The sequence below is a fragment of the Balearica regulorum genome, chromosome 3 (genome assembly GCF_011004875.1).
Source record: "Balearica regulorum gibbericeps isolate bBalReg1 chromosome 3, bBalReg1.pri, whole genome shotgun sequence".
In the NCBI taxonomy this organism is placed as follows: domain Eukaryota; kingdom Metazoa; phylum Chordata; class Aves; order Gruiformes; family Gruidae; genus Balearica; species Balearica regulorum.
In genome coordinates this window covers 20,788,454-20,807,695 of record NC_046186.1, presented here as the reverse complement: position 1 = coordinate 20,807,695, position 19,242 = coordinate 20,788,454, and the positions used below count along the sequence as shown (strand labels likewise).

Sequence of the window (19,242 nt, the reverse complement as noted above, 5' to 3'; positions counted from 1 at the left end):
CTTTTGCCAGGGGTAACTTCATTTTACACCTCTCAGAAGACTGCTTGCTCATGAGGTTTTATAATAACTTGAGTTGAGAGTGCGCTCTTCTTTAATACTTCATGCAAAAGAAAACATTTACATGTTCTTTGCTACCGGTGAAGGACTCATTCCATCCCTCTCTAAAATGAGTGTCTGTCTTCTATGTGAAGTGCTAATGCCGGGACTGGAAATAGGGTTCTTCTCTCTCCAAGTGACTACTCAAAGTTACAAAACTATATCCTTCGTTCTTTCTTTTGGCTATTTTATTGTTCATAAAATAAGAACAGATCAAGAAAAGAGAATACAAGCAGCGTGACATCTGAACTTCTTTATAATCAATGCAAGTTCCCAGAAGATGGGAGAAACGTGTCCTAACTCCTACTGACAAAGAATAACACAGTGGGTGAGTGCCACGTTTGTATAGGTCACAAATTGGAGGATTTTAAAAAAACTTGCTACACTGAAACAAGCAAGTAAGAGACTAGAGATGAACTAACTTTGCTATGTACTTAGTATGACATAGGTATCAAGATGCCCAAATAAATGTATCCTGGTAGAACACTAGAAGTTTGGACAAGCTTAATATTAAAAGTACAGTTCTACTTTGACTTCAGAGTTAGACACAAAATAAGAGAGGGATGATGAGGGCCCACACCTTGGACTGAATGACTTAAAGCAAAAGCAAAAGTTGAATGCATGCCAGTTTTTAGCTCTAGCCTTTATTCTGAACACCTATTCCCTGTTCACCAAGTATAGGTTAACATTTTCTCCCAAAGACATTACGAGAGTGGAAAACAGTAGCAGGCGCATATCATTGGTGAATTTCTTTCACGAGTATCGGCTGGACAGAAAGCATTCAGTCACTACTTTTTCATCCAATTTAGTGGCCTGCTCATTATTTTAAATAAAAAAAAAAAAAAAGATGGCTGAGAAATTTGTCCCAGCCTCAGGGAACTGAACTTAAAAAAGCTGTTTTAAATGGCTGGTATTGGCATTTAAAGCCAATCATATCCTGTCCTGTCTCATTTGGCTTTATAGTATTACAAATTTTATCGTAAATCATAGATTTATGCCACAGGCCTAACTTCAATCACAGGAATATTTTCTCCTAGGCGTTATAACCCCTCTCCACTCTACCATGCATGCTTACAGTGTGGCGATGATGATTCTTGCACATAACAAAAGGGCATTAGGTTCTGCGATCCCTTTTCATGTAATTAATCAGTAAATTTCAAGATTTTTCTTGGGAAGGTGATTCACATGAGTAGCCTGAAAACTAACTTGGTAGGTCCACTCATCTGGTTGAAGTTATCACTGTTTTCAGTGCCCTAAGCTGTGCAGTGCTGAGGATATCTTCAGGAGCTATCTATCCCCTGGGCATTTGATTCTGTACTATGGATGTATTTATTTAGATTTATTATTGTCATCAAAGATGGCTCAGGAGTACCTCTCCTTTCCCTGTCCTGAGCTGACACCACTAGAAGCAGTACTTGATATCAACCACTAATAAGAAGTGATGTCTTTGAAAGGGCTGTCTCAGCTTATTGAAAAACTTCAATATAAGTCTTAAAAGACACATCACGGTGTATTTTTAGGGAAAAAAAATGACGACGAAACTATTCTTTGTTCTCTTTTTTCCTACAACCTTGGTTTTGTTTTCTCACTTCTTTACTTTTTTGGGGGTTTTTTTTGTGCATCATTTATCTCCTATTTTTACATATATATCCATGTGGATTTTTCTGCTGGCATGGTCAAGTGATTTAGAACATGCAGAAGGTAGATGGACCTTGGTTTCTGGATCCTTCCTATTTGAGTTGGTTTCTTGTTTTCTTCATATTCTTTTGCTAAACTAGATAATACTTAGGGTGCCTATTCTCATAAAATATGACTATTTGAAAGAAAAAGATAACTATAATTTTATTTATTACTTATGTGATTTTCACTGCTTCTTTTCTTGATGATTCTAGAAGAGTTCAGATCATTTTCACTGAGGTGGACAGTAAGGTGCAGGGCAGCACTATTCTCTAATAGCACGGGTGCCATCTATGGATAAAACTTTTTCAAAGTCCTCTGCTATTTGTGTTGACGTGAACACTGGCGCAAGGAATAAGATGGGGTTCCCTGTCTATCCAGCTGCCAGCATTCTCCAGTACTTTCTCCTGTCTCCAAAGCCCTGACTTGGGATGCTCCAATCCACAGGCCATTTTCCAACTGCACGCACAGTAGCCATGTTGCTGCTCAGAACTGTTGGTAGGAGGATGCAGACAGCTCCATAGCACCCTAAACCCAGTGCACAATGATGCTCATGGCTTTTCTGGTTTAGTGTAAGGCTAATAACCATGATTGCATTATCACTAAAATACACATTAATAAAGAGATTTCTTAAATACTCCCAGTTTTCTAAACCTCAGAATAAGTATTTTTACAGAAATGTTGTAGAAATAATTCACAAAATATGAAACATGGAAACTAGAGTTGACTTTAAATGTAAAATTGTCTTATCATTATAAATCAGTTAATTTTGCTCTATCCTCCAGAAAAATGTTTTGATCCAAAAAGCACGGAAAGGTAAGGTTAGACTTCCTCTGACATCAATGGTCATTTAACACATCTTTATTTAAATATCAGATAAATACCAGAGACAGAGTTTAGGGCCCTGTATTTGCAATAATCCCCCATATATGCTTCTGTCTTTACATCTTAAGATGCCTGAAATTCTCTTTCTGTTTACAACTGGGGAAACAGAGGCATAGGGAGTTGAAATGTCTTGCCCATCATGTGTGAATCAACTCTGTAGATCCTCTTTTCCATTATGAAAAGCACAAATTATTCAACCTGAAACGATTTATTTCTCTCCTAAGAGAACACAATGCTCTCAGCAAAGCTACTAGGCCAACCAAATTTCCCATAGGCGAAGGAAAAATATGCATAGCTTCTTCCAGGATCTTGTTGGGAAAATTGTCTTCCCAGTATCATTGGATGTTCTATTCTTTCTTCCTTCCTTCCTTCCTTCTTTCTTTTTTCTTTTTCATTTTCTTTCCCACACTTTCTGCATGTCCTTCCTTTATTTTGTGGCTGATGGCAACACCTCCAGACAGATCCTTCCACAGAAAACACTGAGGCTGTAAGTGGACTGCTGCATGAGAAATATGCCTAGCACCTGCCATTTGAAAGAAAATGAGCATACGATTTCAGCAATGTACAAGTTGCAGAAAGTGCATCCCAAATCCGCTGTTTGCCATTGCTGCACAGTTGAGTCAGCACTCTCTGTGCTCCTGACTTTGATTTTATCCCCCTCTCTTTATTAGGCTAGTATTCCTGGCACATGCAGATCCTGCAACTGGCTGCCTCTGAAATTGCTATTCCCAATCCAGATGGTGGTAGGAGGAATTGAACTGTGGTTCCTTTGTGTAGTCACCTCTAGACAATGGCCACTAGCATGCAGAGCCACACGCCAATTGCTGGTGTATATTTGGTTGACGTTTCAGACCCAACTTTGCACCTTTCTAATCATTAATCAACAATCAGACAAAGGATATATTGCTGAATCCAGACAGCAGCCAATACAGACCTCTAATACATTATGGATTCTCTGTCAGCACATTTATTTATTGTTTGCAGTGTTCTGTTTGAAAATCCCTATGCTCTTTCACTCACTTTATTTATTTATTTTCTTATTTATTTCTCTTTAGCTGGATTTAACAAAGCAGTGAAGCTTCATTTATTAACATTTTTTAGAAACTCTGAACGGTGGATTACTTTATATAAAATACATTTCTAATGGTCTTCTTGGTATTCACCACAATTTACCAAAAACTTTAGAAAATATACCATTAAATGAAATGCAATTAAATTGCATAGGCAGTGCTGGAGTATGGAGTTTCCTCAGGTAAATATCTAGTGAATCGTTTTATCATTATTTAACACTGTAATAAAGGTTGACTATCAGCTTAGAAAGAAATGAATATACATTTGTCTATACTTCCAGCATTCAGTGGGATTTTTCACAGTATTATAAAAGCAAGCAACAATAAGGACCTCACTGTTCTGTGGTTAGGCTTTAACACAAATGCATCGGTGGACCTCGGGTTCTGCACAGCGTGCAACCATGCTCTGCTATCAAATTAATGTTAAAATATGTATGTCCTGGCTTCTGATTTATAATATCGTTGACAAATAGTAAAAAGGACAGGCATGCCATAAAGTTTATGGATGGAGTGATGGCATGCACAATGATGTCTCATAAAGAATAAAGGGGGAAAAGTTATTTATTCTTGTGGATTCAAGAACTAAAATACAGATAGACTGGCTGCGTGCACAGAATTTTTCATAAATATCCCACAGTGCACCCTGTTGTACAGCAGCCATACATTAATTAGAGCATTCAGCAGACACTGCAATGTGTTACACTCACCCAAGTGAATCTTCATTTTTCACATGCAGGGCCTTACTAATTAAAATCAGCTTTGCAATTAAATGTGGAAAATTGTGTTAAACTTTCAAGCGTGGTTTAGAAAAAATGTATGTATTTTTAGGATATTTTATTTTGATGCAAATGAATTCTCCATCAAAGTGAGACCAGTAAAAGGGAGGTATGAGGATTTCTCTTTTTTGTATTATAGATGCTCCTCTCAGTTGCAAGTTGCAATGCTCCACTATCTCTCTGCCAGTACCTGGCCCTGTTCCAATGCTTTTAGTGAGTGCTATCTGTCAAGGCATGAATAATACAGCCCCTAGGCTGTCGGCAGAATCCAAATGAGGCATACATCAGGAAGCAAGCACTCGACTTTAGCTCCAGAACATGCTCCTGTGAAGACAGGCAATTATTCACCCACGGCTGCAGCCATGGCAATCAAACTGGTGGGTGAACAGGTATATGAAATGAAAAAATTTGAATAAGAAATATGGCACAACAAGCCACAGAAATTCAATAATTTTCTAATAAGAGAGAGACATTTGAGTCTTTTAATTTCGAAGTTTGGGAGCCTGCATTATTTCACTCACTCTGTTCTAAAATATAGACAGCTAAACTATAGTATATAATGCCAAGGCAATACAAGGGTATGTGGGGCTTTTCCTAATCAAAAGAGCACGGCTAAACTCTAAGATATTTATAAATTCAAATAAATCTGTTGTATCGAGTGACAAATCTCATGCTTAAAAATTAAAAGATGGTCAAAACAATTCTATCATCTGTGTAATGTAATAGAAACAGACACAGCCTCGTAAAGCAACAAAGAACTGGTTGATATGGAGAAATGTGGTAGTAAATTAAAATGCAATGTATTTTATAAGGTTAGGGACAATTCATACATTATAGATCCAAACATTATTTTATGATCCCTCTTCATTTTTGAGACTCGCTTCTTTTTGCAAGACATTGTATCAGTGATTAATGAAATAAAATCCCTTACAAATGCAATCTGAACTGAAGAAAAGGCATGCAAGATTCTTTGGTAGATGAAATGTTTAAGTTGGTTTATTTAATCTGAATTCTTATTTTCAGCAATCAAATTGGAATTCATGTTATAGCAAGAGCTTTATCAGTATTTCCATTTTAAATCTGAAGGGTGTATCATTTGGCCTTAACAATTCATCCTTCCCTGAAATTTGATGCATATTGTTTCAGAGTAAGATTGTGTTTTGCTTTAATTTCTATACAATGGCTTTATCTGCTTTCAAATATACATTGATATATGCATTAAAAGAATCCTAAATTAATATACATAGTGCCATGCTAACAGCTTAAGATTCTTTTTAGGGCTCTTATTTGTTAGAATGTGTTTCATTCTGAAGCATGTGCTATTCGGCAAGTGATTAATCCATTACAGAATCTAATTGGCTTTGTTACTTGAGAAAATATTAAACTATGATGTTAAGAAGCTTTTAAAATAGGCCATTGCATGTAATCAGTATTTTTTAATGGAATCTAGTTAGGATTTTTATCATATACATACCTATTTACATGGCTTCTATTTGGTATATGATGTGTTTTAAAAAAAAAAAAGCTGAATGCATAGCAGCACAGTAGGTTGTAATATTTCTAAAACTGTCATTCACATCTACTCAGTAAATCACATTGGCCAGTTTGTGCTCAGTTACTGCAGAGTAACTATGGGATTTGCACCTGCAGAACTTAGACCAGAAATGGGACTCGCTTTTACATTTATATTTGTATACATAGAATATGAATCCTGCTGTTTCTAAAGCTGATTAATGAAACTGTCAAAGTTCCTACTAATTGCAATGAAAGAACACTTGAAACTATACTTTCCTTCAGATATTTAGCCGACAGACCTCCTGAAAACACAGTTCTGGGAACACTCTCCTGGAGTGGTTTAACTGCTATAGACCCAGATGGATTGTTCACAGCTAAAGTATTCAAGGATCTGGACCAAGCTTATTGTTCAAAATTACTTCACAGCTCTGAACGTATAAGAATGCTGTTTGTTACTATGCTGTTATGCATAGTGGACCTGAAGAGCTACCAAGTGAATAAAATAACAGTATGAGGAGCATGGCCCAGGGAGAGGCTCTGGTTTTCATTCCTAAGATTTTAACTCTTCACTTGTCTCTACCACTATCTACACATGTCTATGGCTTATTTTTTGGTTTTGGTTTTGTTTTCACATCTTTCATAACCTTTTTATTTTTTAGGACCTGATACTGCAAAGATACGTGCATTTCTTTAACTACTGTGAGTAGTTTAGTTGGCCTCGGGTGCCCGGAAACATAAACAACAGGTACTGAAGTCCTATCTGTGTAAACTCTAACATCTAGGCACTGCCTCATGCTGTGCATCATAGACAGTGCTGGAAGGTCCATGATAGCTTCAGGTTTCTAGGTAATACTAAAATACAAAAAAAACCCCAAGAGATATGAGTCTGCTCTGGAGAAGGTAGGCACACCACCTAATTTTGGACACTTATGCTCAGTGCCCAAACTGGGATGCTAATCTTTCTGAACTTTCTATGCAGTCACTGGAGAGAGGTGCTTTCGCTGACTTAGTTTGAGAGATCCTAGCATCCCGCCCTAAAGTGCCCCACAGAGAAGCCTGTCCATCCTGGCTGTTTATTAGTATGCCCAACTAACAAGCTAAAGTTAAGCTCTAAACTCAAGAGCTGAGAGCAAAGTACCAACTAAGTCACCCAAGGTTTCACTTCAAACTAAGATTTGACACAAAGAAAAAATCAAAAGGATGGAAATGATACAACAAGTCGTTACCACTGTACTCTAACTAGTATCAATCTTGTGTTTTCTTACACCTCAAAGGAAACACCAATGACATCTGAGGCCTGCTTGTTTCCCTAGCTAACCCTAACACTGCAGCTCTTTCATAATTAAGAATACAATTGGGGTACAAAACATAAGATAAAACTCTACTTTGACTTCTACCTGATATTTTATCAGCAGAACATTTCATCCCCTGAATCTGTCTGAAAATTTGAAAGGATCTGTTCATTTCAGTTCAAGTTTAATGCAGTATCTGAACATGGTTTTCACTGTCACATTGGTATTACAAGGATAAAATTACAATGAAAAAAACCCTGAAATTCCAGAGACTTCAAGATGTTATAGAAGAAATAGAATTCTGGAGAGCTCTGACTACATCTAGTGGAAGCAAATACAATTCATTCCTAATAATGAGCTGGTCTGGTATTGTGAATGGAAAGGTCTTAACCTCATTAAAATGTTCTGTAGCTCTAAACAGACTTGAGTTAGGCATCAGCTGAGATATGCAATTCCCTGAACACATCAAATTTTTAAGACAGTCTGATTTCCTTGGAAGAAATGTTTGAGGGTCAAACCCAAATAGCAAATTAGAAAAAAGAAAATTATGCATTCCTTCAGATTCTTTCAAAAACATAAATTTACTAGGTGTTGGTTGGACTAGATAAAAAAATTACTGCTCTTTTAGAAAACAGATATGTACATTGTAAATCTCAAAAAAGCATTTTGGTTTTTTACACTAAATAAGATATATATTGGTTAAATATATTTTGATTAGTGGATTGGCAATCAGAGTGACAAAAAACCACAAAAACCTCACAAATTCTTTAGCCAGTAGAAAAAAAAGGAATTTTTGATGTATTTCCAATTTTTATTCTTTGCGCATCCGCCCAAAATTTCATTTAATTAACAGCTCTGAGATTCAGTCTGTTTGTGTACTGACACACCAGAATCATGTCAAGAAAGCAAAATATGGAGCTAACGTCTCAAAACTGCACGTAATCTTTCCAAACCTCACATCTATTCCTTCCCTCTCCCCCAAAAGGGTGATTTTACACAAACAAACACAGACACATAGATCAAAGTTAGAGCAATTCAGAAGAAAAGTCAGATTTTTTTTTAAGCTAAAGAGTTTCTTTCTGTATGTGTCAAGAGTTTTGTTTTTGAAATCTGCATGCAAATCCCATGAAGTGTAAAGTAATGTACCTAGTTACAATCTTGTAACTAGAAAGGACATTATAATCACATCATTTAACTGTTGACTGCTCGTGAAATTTCTGAGGGAAAAGAAGGATTTGGTGCCATTCATTAATTACTGATGAGGCTTGTATTTACATGAAGAAAACGGACAAAAGAAAACCATGGTTTGAAATGAGAAGTCATAAGTGAATTTAAGAATTATTTAAGAAGAATTATTTTTGTTACTTTTCCTAAATCAGTGTTCCCATTTAACCAAATCCTTTAAATAAGCGCAAAAATGTTACCACTTTTATGAGTGAAAAAAAGATTAGTAAAAGAAATTTGAATATAATTATTTTATGGTTTACATTGTTTAAATGTAATTCAAAAGAATTTTAGTATCAAGTATATCACTTTTCCTGTTCTAATTTTGAAAGTATTTTCTGCACTTATCCCTAATCTTCATTCACTGTTAAGAAAAAAGGCACATGAGTGGCCTGAGTGGCACTGAGTGGCCTGACATGTCACTGTTTGATATCTTTTCCTGTCTCAAATAAATGCCTTAACCACAAACGTATAATTTCAATTTAATTCATAAAAACCATATGCCCTCACTACAAAGCAGTTATCAGATTTGACGTGAAATATGTGTTCGTATGAACACAAGTGCTTTAAAACATCAAAAAGTCAAGAATGAAAAAAATCTTAACAGTTTCAGGAGAATTTAACACTGGTTTGAACACCTCCCTCTATTCAGAAGAGAGATGGCCAAAACATCTGCCATTTTATCCCCTACAATGGGCTGCTGTATAAAGTAAGTTAAATGAAATGCACAGCACATGAGAAAATTTCATGTATCCTAGAGCTGTTAAATTTTCAAAATATTGCACAAGAATTTCATGGACAAATGATTCAGGAAAGGAATCCTGTTTACACAGATATCGCACACTATTGAACATTGACATTGCAGACACAGAAATGTAAAGACAGCTCTAAATTAATTCAAAGCACATGTAGTATGTGTAACATATGCTGCTTTGATATATTGTTAATGATAAATAGCTAAAAACAATTTCTTAAAGGAGATGTCTCCACATATCATTCTTTAGAAACTGAAGTAAAGGTATTTATAACTATAATGTAACATTTGAACCCTGAAGTCTTATTATCGCTGATTTGTCTTAGGCTTTGACCTTTGAATCTAACCTGATCATTGAACTTAAAATGTTCAGAAGCTCGTTTTCATTCAGTTATAAAATACATTAAATAACAGAAGTCACACTGGGATCAACATGTCAGTAGGGCCAAATTTTAATTTGCAACATATGAGCAAGAGAACTGTATACAAAAATTGAGAGAAGATTGACAATGAGAACAAGTTTTCTCAGCAAAAATGTCAGTAAGATTTTGTGTGACATTCAGAAAGAAAAAAAAAAAGTGAATCTGAATGGCTTTGAGAATGTCTAATTGCTAATTCTTATCATTGTTTGGTTTATCAAGGTCACGCCAGCTAACTTGTTTACTAAATCTCTTCACTAAATTATGAAAAATTACAGATATTACCTTCTGTGCCTTGCATATTTGCCACTAACATGACCACTGCCATCACAGCCAGGCGTGGGACAGCTGCAAAAGAGAGAGAATTAATTATATAGGTGCTGGTGTGCTGCAGAAAGATTATACTAAAAGCAGGCAGTAGGTATTACAGAGATGGAGGGCAACAAAGACAGAAAGAGAAATCAAATAACTGAAGGGAAAAAAAAAAAGAGGGGATGCTTTTTATTAGCAAGTCTTGAGGGAATTAATTTCATCAGTGCAGCAGGGCATGAGCAAACCACCAATGAACTTGAAAGTGCATTATACCCATTAAAAGGCATGAATTTTCTAAATTGCTAATGGGGATACATTTTACACTCAGAGCACTAACCTGAACAGCTCTTGTATGGCTGGTTCCACGGGAACTGCAGAGAGATGGAAAATATATAAAAATTTATCATCTATTACAAGTACCCCTCTTCTACAGAAAATTACCAGAAAGGTTGTGTAAAAGCAAGGGTCAGAATGAATCGTGCAAAGAGATTCTGGAGGATGAAGGTCACCCTGAGCGGGGGCCTTGAGTGATTTACTGAAGCAAGAGACGTACCTCGAACACCTTTGGAGCGTGTGCGATGGCGCTTCTCGTCTGCATCCACCTCCATCTGGGAATAGATTAGCAGGCAGTCAATGTTCTTATCCTGCATGCACAGACTACCAATGCACAGACTGATACAGTCTCTCACACAATTTATTGACACTATTTTAATTCCATTTTATCCTGTAAGGGAAAGTCCACCTTACAGGGGATTTTTAGGATCTTTATTTAAAAACAGAAAATGCCGTAATTTCCGCTTTAATCAGTCAGTTTGCATGCCCTGCTTTCACAGTAAATTGTGTGCAACTAAGTGCTGGTTCCTTTTTTCAAAGGGATTTTTCTGACATATAATCCTGATTACTCCCATATATTTTGAAACAGGGATTCAATAGATTTCTACACAATTTAAAACTAAAGTCAAGGGGTCGCACACCATAGGTCGCTTTCTAACCAAACGCTCCGCAGTGGGAAAGAGAGGAAGGAATAATGACTGAAAAGGAGATAAAGAATCATCATTAGAACTTCAAAGATTTCATGTTATTTAATATGGCATTATGACCTTTGCCAAAGTTTCATTGTTTATATGTGTTTTTCAAGCTTCAGGAATGGGCTCACTCGCTACGTATGGCTAAATCTTTACCTTCGTTTTATAAACAGAGTGTCTATCTGATGTAGCTTTCTATGCAGTAGTAAATACACAGCAATCTTAATTATTTACCAGATGGGCAGGGCTGCAGATTAGACCTCAGAAAGTATCATAAATGCTGATCGATAGTAGTTACTATAGGGCCACATGGTTTGTTCTGATCTTCCACGCATTATTGCCACCAGACTTTCAAAGGTAAACTACATTGGCTAGCTTGAGTTTATGATTTTGTACAACACAAGCAGATTGCAATGAACTATGTTGAGAGACTGTGTCAGGGAAAATATATGCATTATCTGTAGCATCAGCTTCTTTGGATTCGGAAGAACAGGGTGGCAAGATGGATCTGCAGTGGTTCATACATAGAGATGATATTGTAAAGGTCAGGAAGGACAGAAATCGACCATGGGGCTCTAGTTCCCCCAGAAAAAAAAATCAATCACTGGTTTATGGCAATATCCTTGGACTGATATCTGGTAAGAATGTCACATATCTCATGCAAAAGCATGGAAACAGGTCTAAGTCACTTGCAGCTAACCCTTTAATCACTTAACTTTCTTTAGTCAGTACCTTAAAACAAATGATGTGGGAAGTAACGAACAAGGAAGGAATCAAGGGGTGTTTTTATAGCACTTCCTCAACTCATTACATCAGGAGGAAAGAGTCAGCACAACAAAATTTGTGGGTGACAGGGATTTGGTGGAAAGAAGGGGCTGCTCTCACAAGGCTCTGTGCTACTGTTGTGGTTCTGCTTCTCGGTAGTCATCGTCTGGTAGTGTGTTTAATTTCACACTAAAGGGATGATCTTCTAAAATAAACAGATACCACGAAAGTTAATATAGCACTAGCCTCTATTAGGGGGCTTCAGTGCAGTCTTCTGATTGGGACCTTTACATCACTTTGAGTGGGTTTCATTTTTAAATTAAGACACCTACATATAGCTGTGTGCACAGCCATTAGTAGCATAAGCTTCCATCATCTTTAACCAGTGGTGCTATCTGAGATACCATAAGGAATCCCATCAAGTCTTCAACTGCCAGACCAGAAAGGTACAGAAGGGTACAGGTAGGTCTTCTGTCTGCCAATCCTGCGTAGATGTTTCAGATATCCTCTGGCATCAGAAACAGCACCAGCACTTGAGGAACAATTCCTCTGATCAGCTACTAGGTGTTACTTCAGGCTGGACAAAATCAGTCTCTAGGCACCTTTGCCCATACTGTCTAGCTCTCCATTTACTATCGCATGAGATACTTGGCATATCTGTAGATACCTACTGCAGGCACCTAAACTGAATCTTAAACTTTAATCCATCAACAGTGTCTATCCTACATCTTGGGTTCACACCCTGGCTGGCTCCTCAGCTGCTAAGATTTGATATGCATTTGAAGCTTTTCCAGTTGCTTCTATATCAAAGCATAGAACAGCATCTCTCGATATAGGAATTGCCCACTAGATGATGATATTCTTTTCACTTTACTAATAAGATAACTGTACATTGTGCTATTCTGTAACTCCTGCACCGTGTAAGGACTTAACAGGAGACCAGAAGTGGAGTTGCTTGATCTTCAGCCTAGTACGTTTGTTAAAAAGTTTGAAAAACATTATCTAGCATCATTTGTCACCACGAAAAATCTGCTGAAAGAACTACTATGATCTTAACCTGGAAACGCTGCCCTGGTAGTTACGATAGTCTGTGTAAATTTAGAAGGGGCAAACTACAAAACAGATTTGCCTATCTTTCTAAACCAAAGTAGGCACTTCAAGTGAAGAATGCTGTGAGTACACTTTTAACTACACTGACAGTCAAAGAAGAAGTCACTAAGGTGGAAAAGCCCCTGTACGATCCTCACAATCCAGATCCAGAAGCAGGTCAAAGTAGTGAAGAAAGATTTTTAAAACTGCAGGTATGCAATGTTATTTTAAATTTTGTTATGTATCCTACATAGCCTGCTGCTTCTCCAGAAAGGCAGAGATCTATCTGCCTTTGTCTGCAAATTAGATGCCCTGTCATACATGGCAATGTGTGTCTTCAATGCACAAAGACACATCAAATGATGGTACATGCCTATGTTTAGCCAATGGAATCTTGCTTTGACTTTATTTATATGGTCCCTCACAGCTCTTCAAGACTTTGTCTGTCATGTCAAACCTCCAGCCTTCATCCCTCCATGTATTCAGTGTTTGATGCTAGGAGCAATCAGTTTCCTGAAATTCTACATGAGACGCATATTGGTTCTGTGAAAGGACAGTCAGCTGCCAGCCTACCACAGCAGTCCCCACACACAACCCCAGCATTTCCGTGGCCAGGAACAGAATTCTGCTCCTGAGGCCATTGATCTCACACAAACATGGATTTTCTCACCATTTTCATGTACAGAAAAAGGAAATGTGTACCCTAGCGACTCACAAGAAGTTCACCTCCGTAGTTCTACTTTATTCATGGCCTTTACATTACAGTTCTGCAGAATACTGAATGTGTGGGCATCTAAAAGGAGACACCTAAAAGAATATGTATGAAAGCAAAGAGCAAGGCATCAGGAGCAGGAACAGAAGAAATTCTTAACGTGGCTACAAAGAGAAGCTCTAGACCTGAAAATTGAGAGGTCTATGTTCTTAATTCTGAGAAGAAAAAAAACCCAACTTGGTAGAAATTAAACTTGGTAAGTCATAATTGAAAAGAACCAAATTATTGGATGTACCTTACTTACGGTAGAGAAAGGTAGAGTTAGCAACTCTGTATCACAGTTATGTGCATTAGTGTTACCGAAGATTTAGAGAAACAAGACCCTAAATCATTATAAATCAGTGCTCTAACTAATAAATCACAAGATGCAGTACAAGAGAAGGTCTGTTATATTGGAAGGTATGTTGAAGACAACCAAACAGGACACGAAACTTGACTTCAGCAAGGCTTTTGACAATGTCTCTCATAACATCCTCGTTAGCAAGCTCAGGAAGTATGGGTTGCATGAGTGGACAGTGAGGTGGGTAGAGAACTGGCTGAATGGCAGAGCCCAGAGGGTTGTGACAAGCAGCACAGGGTCTAGTTGGAGGCCGGTATCCAGTGGTGTGCCCCAGGGGTCAGCGCTTGGTCTGGTCTTATTCAGCATATTCATCAATGACCTGGATGAGGGGACAGAGTGTACCCTCAACAAATCTGCTGATGATACTAAACTGGGAGGAGTGGGTTTATCCCACTCCTTAGGGAGTTAGGACACACCAGAAGACTGCGCTGCCATTCAGCAAGATCTTGACAGACTAGAGAGTTGGGCAAAGAGGAATCATATGAAATTCACCAATCACAAGTGTAGGGTCCTGCACCTAGGGAAGAACAACCCCAGGCACCAGTACAGGTTAGGGCTTGACCCGCTGGGAAGCAGCTCTGCAGAGAAGGACCTGGGAGTCCTGGTGGACAACAAGCTCTTCATGAACCGGCAATGTGCCCTTATGGCCAAGAAGGCCCTCTACTCTGCCCTGGTGAGGCCACATCTGGAGTACTGCGTCCAGTTCTGGGCTTCCCACCTCAAGAAAGACAGGGAACTACGGGAAAGAGTCCAGCGAAGGGCTACAAGGATGATGAGGGGACTGGAGCATCTCTTGTATAAGGAAAGGCTGAGAGAGCTGGGTCTGTTTAGTCTGGAGAAGAGAAGACTGAGAGAGGATCTTACCAAAGCTTATAAATATCTAAAGGGTGGATGTCTAGAGGAAGGGGCCAGACTCTTTTCCGTGGTGCCCAGTGACAGGACAAGGGGCAATGGGCACAAACTAGAACACAGGAAATTCCATCTGCATATGAGGAAAAACTTCTTTACTGTGAGGGTGACCAACCACTGGAGCAGGCTCCACAGAGAGGTTGTGGAGTAGTTTCTTCAGCATTGGAAAAAAATGGAAAGGAAAAAAAATCTATGCTGCAGTGAAGGATTCTTAGGGGGTGGCAAATCAATGCTATAACCACAAGAGTATCCTTGAAGTTTCTAAAAATTACATCTGATAAATTTCTCATGTAAGAAATAATTTAACCAGCTGAAGGAAACTCTATATTAAATCTCATTTTTCTGGGTAAAAATGTAAAAAAGCCCTGTGGGGTCACCTGTGTGCAGGCAATTAAGACTTGTCATGTCTTAATGTACAGAATCTGATCCCAATAACCAATACACACACACAAACACAAGGTGCTTTAAAAGTGTCAGTATATGAAAGCTGGAAATAAGCATGAGCTAAACTGAATAGAAGAAAATCTTGTAACCTAAAAAATGACTATAATTAGGATCAGCTGAAAAATACTTCATTAAATGTTAAAAAAGGTGCATAATCACATCAGAAGAATGCACGAATGAAAAAGAAATGAAAAGAAAAGAGAAAAGAAAAAAGAGAAAACAAAAGAGAAAAAGAGAAAAAGAGAAAGGTAATAATCCCTCCTCAGCAATCCAAAGCCAACTTGTAACTCATGAGGATTAAAAAACAATTCATATGCGTGTATACACATGTGGAACAGTTTACTAGTAAACCTAAACTATCGATAAAGAGAACTAAAAATATCAGTGAAAACCAAATGTTGAATGGGAAACGTGATAATAATAAGAAATGACTTAAATATATTTGGAAGCAAACATTTTTTTTATTATTATTTGGAGTTTATTAACAGCTAGTATTAATAGCCATCAAGGAATTTTTTAAAAAGTAAAAAAAAAAAAAAAAAAGCCATTCCTTATTTTAAAATCAAATTCCCAGAGAACATTTACCCCCCAAAATTAGCATAGTCTGATAGTTCTCCAAGACACTGCTGTTGATATGTAACAATCTTGGAACACTTGGGAAATGCTGGAGAACTGAAAAAAAAAAAATCTGAAAAAATTGTACTTGTAACTGTTGAAATTAATCTTTACTAAGTTCTGAGAGAATGGCGTGGCTCACTAAGTTAATTTTCCTGACATTGACCCTTAGTAACATCATACAAAAGGTGACATGGGATACAAGACAATGACATAATTAGCACCAGTCAACACTTTATCATGGAAAATCTGAGGTCAAAACCACTTGAAACTACTCTTTGATGATACATTAAAATTTGTTGATAAAGGTAGCTATGCTAGGATATCATATACTTAGACACCTTTTAAACATTTTGCTTTCTCTTACTGAACATTCAGACAACAAAATAAGAACTTCATCAAGCAAGCATATTTACAATGGTTAACAAATATTTCTCCAGAAAAAAAATATTTTGTATAAAAATTATTTTCTTTATGAAAACAACTGTAAAAAATTAATATATATATACTTAATGAGAGCCCTTCTACCATAATCCCACATGTATATGTTTTAGCTCTATAATATTCAGTATCTTTACCAGTACTCTGGAAGTTTATATGCTACTGAAATATGCAGATGATAGAGGAATTAATGGAGTGATAATCTTGGAGACAGGCCAGTTACATATACTGGCCTGAGTCATTTGGTAGATTTGACTCATCTGAAGAACATGCCAATTCCAAAGTCTTGTATCTATGAACAAAGAATGTGGGCCATGCTTGAAGGACCAAAAATCGTAGTCTGTAAGGCAAAAGCTGTGAAGAGGATCTGGACAGCCCGATGAGCACGAGCAATTTCTGAGCTGCTGTAGCTGAAGGGCAGAATGTGACCCGTAGCTGCACAACCTTTGAGGTTGTATTAGTTTTCCAGAAAACCACTGAGGTATTCAGATATGGTCAGTAACTTCTAACAATAGAGAGCAAGTTTTCACCAGGACCTTATCTATTTTTCTGTTAGCTTGCCCAATACCCTGTTGGAGACTTCAGGTTTTTACAGTATAGTACTTAAGTTATACTCATAGTACTTAAGGCTCTGAGTGTCATCATAAACTTAGCTGAGACTAAGCTCCCAAAAGTTTCACGATCAGCGCTGCTCTCCCTATCTCTAGATATGCTCATGTCTGCCATATGGGCTTCCTCAGGGCTGCCAGCTGTGAGGGATCCAGAGCTTTAGGCTCCTTTCCAGGACAAATGGCGATTTTTGCTCCCTTTCAGGATGGTAGTTCAGTATTTTTTTCCCCTGCAGGCAGGTAGTCCTGAAAATTATCATTCTTGTTAAAATTGTCAGGGTATCTGAATTTCTTGCTAGACATGTGGAGACTGCAAGGTTCAATCCCAAGTTCCAAAACTTCCAGCTCAGCCCACACTTGCTTACAGAATTATTCTGGTTTCCCTCTAGTCTTGATGTACCAGAAATCTAGAGAGCCATGAATGAGCTAAGAGCCTTAGATCTGGACTTCCAAAATGTTTCCTTCCTGATTTTTTCCTTACCTGGATTTCTTCAAATCCAAAAACTGGATTCTCAAATACTCTCAAAAGTTGTCCAGTGTTTACTCAGGCAGAGAATTCACTGTCTATACTACACAATGTAGAAGATGATTATTTATGACCTTAAAAATCTATGGCAAGTACTGGTAAATACTAGAATTACTGCATGATTGTTTTTGCCAACCAAGTATGTTGCTAAAATTATTCAAAATCTCATTTTTCCCTATGCAGTAGTATTAGACATAATGTGATAAAGGAAAAATGTTTGGAGACAAAAATTTTCATTTCCTGAAAATACAATGAGTTGATTATGTAAAATTTGTAGTTTAAAATTTATGTCCTTGTGACTGTAAAGTTACTCAGTAAAGATAGATTTTCGGCCAGCCATGATGCAATATTTGAATTTCTACATGTAAGATTCCTGTGCTACTTTTATAGCCAAGGTTTGCTCAGCATTTATTTTTATAACTGCAAAAATATTCCTTCTTCTGTGTGGAAATTAAAATTAAAGAATTTAAAGAATTTTTTTTTTAATCTAATATCTCAGATAATGAAACAAAATATGTCAAATGTATTTCCCACAGTTAAAATACTTCTATATTTCCGTAATCAAAGAAACATGACCTGGAAAATGATAAGTTTATCTGAGCAGTGTATCCCATATTAGTACTTTGTGATCTTCCTAAAAAAATTGTGAACAGGCCTTCTACTGCTCTCCTCAGAAAATAAGAGGCAAATCCTAATTCTAACATACCTTTTTCAGCATGTCTGTATTCCAAAAGCAATTCATTTTCTAATAACGATATTTGTCAAGTATGGCTCCTGATAATCTGAGTAAGTTTTTAGAAGCTGGATATATTTTGTGAAATACTATTGAACCTATTTGGAAAATGGGACATTTACCAACGACTTCAGTGGGTCCCCAAACACCTCTGTGCTTTATTACATACTTTTCACTGTATAAAAGTCAATAACTGTACTCTTTCAGCATCCTGACCTCCATTCTCACATAATAAAAGACAAACAAATCACAACTGGAAACACCACTGTGTAAAATAAATAAGAAAATAATAACCTAGATTTAAACTGAAAGTACAGGACATAATTTTTTACAATGTATCTATTAATTTACTTTAAGGAGCTATTCCGCTGTTTTGTGCAATTCTCATGAAGTTCTGTGTTAATCTGAACTCATGGAACATGACCCGGAAGAAAGAAAAGGCAATTCTAAAGATTAAGGAGAAAGATGGTGCAGAATATGTGTTAATACAAGTTAACTGAAAATCTGGACTAAATTAATTTAAGTTTATTTTGGACAACTGAAAATATCAATACTTAGCCTGTGATCTCTACCACGGTAGTTGAACTACAAAGTTGTGGCACTATTCCTGAGGTACATTAAGATAACACTGTATGTGTGTCCTTACATTGCTCCTCAACCTAGAATGAGCTAGGATTTAGGCACTGTGGTTTTTTATTTTTAATAAGTTTATATTTTAAAGTATTTGACCAAAACATAGTTACAGATGTATAGATTCATCTGGAAATGCTACCATCAAGTAGAAGGGGAAAATGAGGTGAACATTCTGGGTAATTAAAATGTGCAGATCAAGTTAACCTAAACCTGCTCTCAATGTGTATGTACAAAACCTTGACCTTCCATATGACACCAGAGCTTATTTCTCTAAGACCTGATCCCTGGAGCCAATGTAGAGCTTCTTACTCAAACTACTGAG

The 19,242-nt window shown here is 37.1% G+C and overlaps 1 protein-coding gene across 12 annotated transcripts in view; it reads right to left on the bottom strand.

Annotated features, from left to right (window-relative positions):
• The window catches only part of MYT1L (myelin transcription factor 1 like), a 319,071-nt gene that overhangs the window by 119,762 nt on the left and 180,067 nt on the right, over positions 1–19,242 (bottom strand). For all 12 annotated transcript variants that reach the window (XM_075747237.1, XM_075747233.1, XM_075747234.1 and 9 more), the window contains exons 3-5: positions 10,574–10,628; positions 10,358–10,391; positions 9,994–10,056 (exon numbers count right to left, since the gene is read on the bottom strand). In XM_075747237.1, coding sequence (XP_075603352.1) covers positions 9,994–10,056; positions 10,358–10,391; positions 10,574–10,628 — 152 coding nt within the window. The remainder of the gene's footprint in view (positions 1–9,993; positions 10,057–10,357; positions 10,392–10,573; positions 10,629–19,242) is intronic.